The 8,918-nt window shown below is 40.3% G+C and overlaps 1 protein-coding gene across 1 annotated transcript; it reads right to left on the reverse strand.

Annotated features, from left to right (window-relative positions):
* Nucleotides 1-1,954: 1,954 nt before the first annotated feature.
* On the reverse strand, nucleotides 1,955-4,811 carry LOC102115414 (inactive ribonuclease-like protein 9). Its single transcript, XM_045395120.2, has 2 exons — nucleotides 4,346-4,811; nucleotides 1,955-2,943 (listed from the first exon to the last, which is right to left on the reverse strand). The coding sequence occupies exon 2, from the start codon at nucleotides 2,927-2,929 to the stop codon at nucleotides 2,315-2,317; it is 615 nt and encodes a 204-aa protein (XP_045251055.1). The 5' UTR covers nucleotides 2,930-2,943; nucleotides 4,346-4,811; the 3' UTR covers nucleotides 1,955-2,314.
* Between the last annotated feature and the right edge of the window lie 4,107 nt (nucleotides 4,812-8,918).

Consider the following 8,918-nt stretch of genomic DNA (forward strand, 5'->3'; position numbering starts at 1 on the left):
GCTACTTTTGTATTTTTAGTAGAGACAGGGTTTCGCCATTTTGGCCAGGCTGGTCTTGAACTCCTGACCTCAGGTGATCTGCCCGCCTCAGCCTCCCAAAGTGCTGGAATTACAGGCATGAGCCACTGTGCCTGGCTGTATTCTTATAAATATATTTTATGTTGTATAACCTCCAAGATCAATGAGATGAGCATGACCCAGAGAGATGGTCTGTAGAACACAGCCAGGCTAGCCCATGTGTAGAATTTCTTCAGCTCATGTACAAAAGGTTGAGTTTTAGAAGCTGTCATGGAGATTTCTAAAAGTTGGATGGTACTTTATTCACTCAGACATTTCAGTGAAAAGCCATGTGCCTCCAAATGAAGACTGGTGCTGTATCAGTCATGGTTCTCCAGAGAAAAAGAACCAATAGAGCATATGTCGATACACGGAAAGAGATTTATCATGTGGAATTGGCCCACACAATTATTGAGGCTGAGAAACCCCACAATTTGCCAACTGCAAGTTGGGAAGCTGGCGATGGAGTTCCAGTCCAAACCCAAAGGTTCGAGAATCTGGAGAACCAATGTCATAAGTTCTAGTCTGAATATAAAGGCCCAAAAACCAGAAGCACTGATGTCCAAGAGCAGGAGAAAGTGGATGTCTCAGTTCAAGCAGAGAGAGTCCATTTGCCCTTGCTCTGCCTTTTTGTTCCATTTAGGCCCTTAACAGATAGGACGATGCCCACCTGCATGGGTGAGAGAGACCTTTATTCAGTCTATGGATTAAATGCTAACCTTTTCCAGAAACACTCTCACACTTAAACTCAGAAAAAAACGTTTATGTGAGCATCCCCTAACCCAATCAAGTTGACACATAAGATCAACCATCACAAGTGCCTAGAAGCTTGAATTCCTGTGTTCCTCCCTTAGACACTAAAATGGGGTCTAGCAGTCCTTAGTTCTAGGCCTTTACTTACATCAACTTATTGATAAATTAGGAGCTCAGCTCTGAGTGTAAAGACAGGGGTAAGGAATGGGAGGAGACTAACAGACTGGACTTGGGTAAAGCGTGCAAAGAGCAATGGACACCTCCCTACCATCCCCCATCACTACTATTTATCCCTGTTTCAGAAAGTTTTAAGCAATAATAGTAACATGATGTTAAGAAGTTTGAAGAAGGCCAGGCGCGGTGGCTCATGCCTATAATCCCAGCACTTTGGGAGGCCGAGGTGGGTGTATCACCTGAAGTCGGGAGTTCGAGACCAGCCTGACTAACATGGAGAAACCCCATTTCTACTAAAAATACAAAGTTAAGCAGGCGTGGTGCCACATGCCTATAATCCCAGCTACTAGGGAGGCTGAGGCAGGAGAATCGTTTGAACCTGGGAGGCAGAGGTTGCAGTGAGCCAAGATAGCGCCATTGCACTCTAGCCTGGGCAACAAGAGCGAAACTCCATCTCAAAAAAAAAAACAGAAAAGAAAGAAAGAAAGTTGAAGAAAAGGAGATAATTTTCTCCTTTTCTTTCATCAGACTGATCCTCCAGCGGCTCCCTTGAGGTGATGTATTCTCAGAGGCAGCCACATCTACTAGAAAGTGAGGAAAATAATTGTAGATAATTGTGACTCTTTCTAAAAGTGAGAAACTGTTTGTAATTTTGTAAACACAAATATCTAAGCTAAATTAAAGTAAAGATGTGGGAATTCACACAAATAACACTGGATGACAGAAATGTCCTTTGGGGAATTTGCCTTCCTAAATATAGAAAGGCTTTATCCTGAGCTGCCCACATCGGAATCTACGTGTTGCCCTGTAAGAAAGAATAAGACAAGTGAAAGCGCCACACACACAGCCCTAGAAAGATGTATTACATAAATGGCTGAAAGGGATTTGAGTTCTGTTGGTGCCAAATTGTGTCACAAGGAAGAAAGTTCCAAACTGAGAAACCCCACATCACCATCCCAGAGCCAGTGCACTAGATTGAAGCACTTTTTATTCTTTCTGCTGAACTAGAGAATCACATGGATGTGTCTTCGGAGCACATTTCAGGCAACCATTTCCTTTTCCTCTTGGTGCCAGTCATCCTTCCACTGCAGGCATCTGTATCCATAACACATTCAAGGCATGCTAACTTATGGGACCTGCATGAGACCACATCTCAGAGCACTGTCTGTGAACCGAGGCTATGGTGCTTTTGTGAGGTGTTGGGAAAGGAAGAAAGGAAGGTGGGTGATTAAAGTGAATGGAAACAAAATTACCATTCTCAACTTTGATCTATAAGGATCGGTATGGAGAGGATTATTACTCCCACCCTAAGCTCTCAGAGAACACTCTGCTAGGGCAGTATGACAAAGACACCATCCTCATTGAGGAAACTTCTGTGTTTAGGTGGCTCCACGAGATCATTTATAGTATGAGGAATAAGTTTGTGTATTTCATTTTGCCATGCACAGGTGATAAGGACATAGCCTCTCCTATAAAATGACTTATATTTACACCTCGGTATTTTAAATGCTTCTGTTAAATTACAATACACTCCTTCTACAAGACCCTTGCTCCTGTTGCATTTCCTAACTCCATTCTTACATGGCACAAATCTGTTGTAACAGATTTTTTCCAGCTCGTCATATTGCATAAGGAGAAAGTAATGTTCTGTCACACAACGCTGTTTGTGGTAAACATTTTTTCTCATGATTTCTTCATTACAGTAGTCCCTATGATATAATGGCATTCCAGGTTCAATAATGACACGTCTTTCGACTTTTTCTTTGGTAGGTGGTCTGGTGGGCCCTGTCCTACGAAATTCTTCCAAATACTCTCGAAATTCTTCCATTTTATCTTCTGGGGAATCGAAATCTGTATCCACCTCTTGAAACTGCACTGGCTGCAGCAGCTGCTGCAGCAATAGAAGCAGGAGCAGTGGGTGTGTGGTGATCAGAGTTCTCATCATTTTTCCTGTAGACACTAAAAGAGATAAGGAGATATGTTCTATTGTGATAATGTGCTTGCTTCACATTTCCTGTGAGGGGCACATTTATGCCACATATTGCTGTTCTGGGCTCTAAGATTTTGGATCATTTTTAAATCGCCAACTCATAATCGATCTGAATACTTCTAAATTGTTCACAGAAATGACCTTACTAGGCCTGCAGTTCAGCCTAGAGCTGTGGTAAGAGAAGAAAAGGTGAAGGAAGGAGAATGAGAAAGGGAGAGAAATAAAAGTAAGGAGGATGAAAAGGAAACAAGGAAGAAATGGAGCAAGAGAGAGATTAAAGGCCGGGCGCGGTGGCTCACGCCTGTAAACCCAGCACTTTGGGAGGCCGAAACGGGCGGATCACGAGGTTAGTAGATTGAGACCATCCTGGCTAACATGATGAAACCCCGCCTCTACTAAAAATACAAAAAATTAGCCGGGCGAGGTGGCGGGCGCCTGTCGTTCCAGCTACTAGGGAGGCTGAGGCAGGAGAATGGTGTGAACCCGGGAGGCGGAGCTTGCAGTGAGCGGAGATCATGCCACTGCACTCCAGCCTGGGCGACAAAGCAAGACTCCGCCTCAAAAAAAAAAGAGAGATTAAGGAGAGAAGGAAGGAGAAAGGAAATCAAGATAGCAGTGAGGAGAAAGGGAGGGAGGCAGAGAGGAGGCTCACATGCTTCTTCCGTCTGAAACAAATGCATCTTTTCCCTTTCTAGGAGTTGAGAACTTGCTCTGAAAAGAGCCACCCTCCCCTTTCAAACGTTCCACTTTGATAAGAAAAAAACTCCTTAACCGTGTCTTTCTTTCTCCTCTTGCTCTTTTCTGACCATAGATGCCCTTGGGAAAGGGATTAAGGAAGGTTCAAGTTTGAGCAGCTGGGATAAAAATACATTCTTGAAGTCACCCTAAACTAAAAACAATGACACACAGTAATAGCTAGCATAATGAGGAGTTAAGTGCCAAGCACTAGACTAAGCACTTTAAGTATATTATCACCATCATCCAAACAACCCTATAATAAATATATTATTTTTAGTATTGTTGTTGTTATAACAATGAATGTTGCAAAAAGAAGGTAAAGTTATTACTATCTCTCTGTGAAGAGAAGTTGCTTAAAATCTTACATTAGATCTGGCAGACTCCTGGTTCAAGCCTATTTTTGTCTAATTTCCACACATCTGTTCTTAGCTGGTATTCTATGGCCTCTATCAGTCTGGTTTCCCTTCCTAAGGCTAGACTGTATCTCCTTCTCCAGGCTGTCAAACACAGTGACTACTGAAATGGCCAATCTTAAAACTGAATTTGAGCCCCTGGAGTGCTTTGACAAATTGGTCCACACTCCGTGAAGAACCAACTGTTTTATTGCAGAAGCAATCTCCTGAGTTTTCTTACCTTACCAAGCTCTTTGTAAAAGAAGTCCTACTTGGTGGCAACCTGAGTGATTCTCTAACAGTCGTTCCCTGGAGACCTTGATCTATCAGTGATGGAGATGGACAACCTCCTGTTCTAGGCTGGATACTGAGTTTGTTCATATGTGTGTAGAAAGGTTAGAGAATGATGGAATTAAAGAGAGGTGGATGTTGGGGGACACATCAGAAAGTGGAGACAATATGAAAGTTGAGCATAGGAGTGCAAAGAATGGAAAAGAAAAGAAAAAGCTGCGTAAAATAGTGATGTGAGAATGGGCACTCTGGGGTGGCCGTGTGCCACACTGTCCCTCCCCTCCCTGCTTTTCCTCCCATCCCTGCTTTCACACTCTCATCAGTGTCCTCCAGGAAGTCTCTTCAGAAGAGTGATCCCATGGTGACAGGCCAGAGAGCTCAGAACATATTCTCACGAGAACGTAGAGCCTCTGCAACATCTTGATCTGGAGAGAACATGGACAGTACACGTGTGAAAAGCAGAATTCAGGCAGCTGTGGCCCTGCCCTTTCTACTGCCCGAGAACATGCATAGGGCCTGTCCAGAATACTGTCTTGTTCTTTAAATCTGCAACCTTCTTCACTCTTGATTTATGAATTCAATTGTGGTTTCGTTCTTCTCAAAATCCTTTCTCATCTCAAAGTATGTGTATTTTGTTTTGTACTCCATTCTGTTACTCTTACAGATTCTTGGAAATCTTTCAACCACCTGGAATTTATTTTAATGCATAGTAAGAAGTTAGTGTGGTCTTTTTTCACATGATTCATACATAATCTCAGCATCAATTATTTGGGAAAAAAGCTATTGTTGCATCTCTAATTTTATTTATTTATTTATTTATTTATTTATTTATTTATTTGAGACGGACTCTGGCTCTGTCGCCCAGGCTGGAGTGCAGTGGCCGGATGTCAGCTCGCTGCAAGCTCCGCCTCCCAGGTTCACGCCATTCTCCTGCCTCAGCCTCCCGAGTAGCTGGGACTACAGGCACCCGCCACCTCGCCCGGCTACTTTTTTGTATTTTTTTTGTAGAGACGGGGTTTCACCTTGTTAGCCAGGATGGTCTCGATCTCCTGACCTCGTGATCTGCCCGTCTCGGCCTCCCAAAGTGCTGGGATTACAGGCTTGAGCCACTGCGCCCGGCCTCATCTCTAATTTTAAAAGCTACTTTCTATATTTCGTAATTCTGTTTCTGAACACTTTTTTCTGTTTTGATGTGCCATAATATGCTGTTTTACTTATTATAATTTTACTGGTTTTTTTTTTAAGAGTCACAGTCTCACAATGTTGCCTGGGTTGACTCAGAACTCCTGGGTTCAAGGAATCCTCCCACAGCCTACCAAGTAGCTTGGACTACCGGTGCACTCCACTGTACCTGTACTTATTATCATTTTGTGAAACATTTTGATATCTCATAAAGCAATCTACACTCATTCCTCTTCTTATTCAAATGTTCACTATGGAGACAAACAGAAAGTAGATTATAGGGTGCCTGGGACAGGTGGTAGAAATGAGGATTAACAGTAAATGGGAGAAAGAGAGACAGAGGAGAGAGACAGAGAGAGATAGACAGGGTGGCAGTGAGGGAGGGAGGGAGAACACAGAATAAATAGTGTTGAAACAAGATCACTCAGTGTTTCTGAAGTTTCTGCCTGGTAATCTCACACAGCAGAAACTCCTGGCCTACCTGGGGAATATAGGCGTCTTGGTTTTTCCTGGGTTCTCACTAATTGAAATTTCTGTGGATGAATCCAGAAATTTGCATTTTAAACAAATTTAAAGGTGATTCTTAGTTCACTAAAGTTGAAGGAGGAATTTCTTAATATGCATTAAAATGAACTTCTGAAAAAGAAAACATCAGAAAACAGTAGGGAAAATGTTTGGCCTTTTCAGCAAATGTTCTTGGAAGAAGAATGGGATGAGTCGCTTCCTCCTTTGGGCTGTTGTGAATCATGTTGCTATGAACATGGGCACACAAATACCTGTTCAAGTCCCTGCTTTTCCTCCCTGTTTTTACACTTGCTTGGAAGGTTTATTGCAACTTAGATTTGCAGACTGAGAAAGGCCTTGGAAAGGTTGTCTATCTAGTTTCTCTTCCTAAAATCTGAGCCCCAGATCAGAACTCTGTATTTAAACACACACATAAGAAGTTTACAGTAAAAAGAAAAGACTGGAATAAGTAATGGGCTTGTAGGTGGACCAATGTATTTCAGAAGGATTATTAAGTGGTATTTTAAATTTTTAAATTTAAAATTAAAATGTAAATTTAAAACTGATTTAAATTAAATTAATTTTTTAAAAAATTTTTGAACACTTTATATAATGAAGCATCAATAAATCATGATCATATAATAATTATATAGCCTTAATCACAAAAGGAAAAACTAAATTAAATCTTTTAAATTGACAATAAATATAATAACTTACAAACTCAGTGCTGATGAAAGTGTGATGAGATGTTTCTGTCAAAAAGAAATTGTTATAATTTTTTGGAAAATTTGAGAAATACAATAAAAAGAATAGCTGATACTTTCCTCTAGCATTTCAATAGCTAGAATTCTAAGTTGCAATAATTTATATTGAAAGACAAACAGCAAATTTTACTTAAAAGGGGAAAAAACTGAAATTTTAAAATACAAATACCCAAAAAGGTGGGAAAGGAAAAGGTTAAAATGAGTCTGATGTATTTATAGAAATGACAATAAACATTGCAACAATAATTATTATTATAAGAGCTAATATTTATTGAGGCACTCAGTATTTTATGTGCATAGAATTGTATATTCTTAGAATGGGCTATTTTCCAGAATTTACAAATTTATTAATTAATAAAATTTTAGATCATCTGAGAAACAAAGAGAATAGAAAAAAGAAAAAAATTAAAAATTTAGAGATATTAAATATTTTGTGATATAATATTATAGTAGTAGGACTCCCTGGTTGACAGTGAGAAAAATTCCAAACAAATTACCTTAAATGCAAGGGGCACTGTATTGACTCACAGAACTTGGAAGTCCAAGAGGTAGGGCAGGAGACAGAAATCAAATTCTTGACTAGACTCTTGTTCCTACTCTCTCCCACTCTACTCTCCTTTGTACATTCACTTTATTCTCACGTAGGGTCTCTCCATGTAATGAGAGACCCTACGCAGTCATTACATGGAGAGACACTGCCCCTTTGTGGCCTTATATTTAGGGTCACAGTAGGAAGTGCCATTTTCTCCCACCTTCACCCAACATGGAAAATAACCTTTCTGATTGGCCGTGCTTCTGCCACATGAATAAATCCAGGGATGTGGGGCACTCTGATTGGCTACCTGAAACACATGTCCTCTTTCAGAAGTAAAGGCAAAACTACACAATTAAAACCCAACAGAATTCCAATTGTCGACAGAAGGGCTGTTCCCTATTACACAAAAAAGGAATAGAGACCGAATCTGAAAGTAATAAACGTGCTTTGCTGTTTAGCTGGGGGAAAATCAAAACTCTCCATCTATAGCATGTTCCCAATTAACAGAAATATAGATTACATGGGAAAGAAAAGAAAAAAAAATAGAAAATAAGTTGTTATTTCTGAATGATATATTTCTGGGTAATTTTTTATTCTAATCTTTAAAAGAGACAATTTTACAAATTCAAAAAAATAACAAAATGTCATTGAAGAAGTGAGGTTTTAAGAACTGGATTGGGCATGTTCTTAAATATTAAGTGCTATTTTTCCAGACTCCCACATGTTTATATCAGTAAACTCAATTTTCTTCAGCATCAGGAAAATCTATGCCTTAGTTTGAGTGGTTGAGAAAAGACAGATTATAAAACTTCAAAACTTAGAATTAGACTAACCTTTGTGAATAAATCCCAGGGTGTCTCTTAGTTAAATCCGGTAGAAAAAATATAAGTTTTAACAGCTTTAAATTTTCACAAACATTTTGAGGCAATATTTATGTCTCAAACCTTTACACCCATGATTGAACTGAGAATGGTACCTGTCATGCGCGTCCGTGTGAAGAGACCACCAAACAGGCTTTGTGTGAGCAATAAAGCTTTTCATCACCTGGGTGCAGGCAGGCTGAGTTGGAAAAGAGAGTCAGCGAAGGGAGATAAGGGTGGGGCCGTTTTATAGGATTTCGGTAGGTAAAGGAAAATTACAGTCAAAGGGAGGTTGTTCTCTGGCGGGCAGAAGTGGGGGTTACAAGGTGCTCAGTGGAGGAGATTTTTGAGCCAGATTGAGCCAGGAAAAGGACTTTCACAAGATAATATCATAGCTTAAGGCAAGGACCGGCCATTTTCACTTCTTTTGTGGTGGAATGTCATCAGTTAAGGCGGGGCAGGGCATTTGCACTTCTTTTGTGATTCCTCAGTTACCTCAGGCCATCTGGGCATATAAGTGCAAGTCACAGGGGATGCGATGGCTCGGCTCTGGCTCTGAGGCCTGACATTATTCATAGTTTTTGAGTAAATAAAAGATGTTCTTATTTAAAAAAAAAAAAAAAAGAGCACATTCACAAAAATTACTGAAATACTTGATTACACACACATAAACTGAAT

The sequence above is a fragment of the Macaca fascicularis genome, chromosome 7 (genome assembly GCF_037993035.2).
Source record: "Macaca fascicularis isolate 582-1 chromosome 7, T2T-MFA8v1.1".
Classification (NCBI taxonomy): Eukaryota; Metazoa; Chordata; class Mammalia; order Primates; family Cercopithecidae; genus Macaca; species Macaca fascicularis.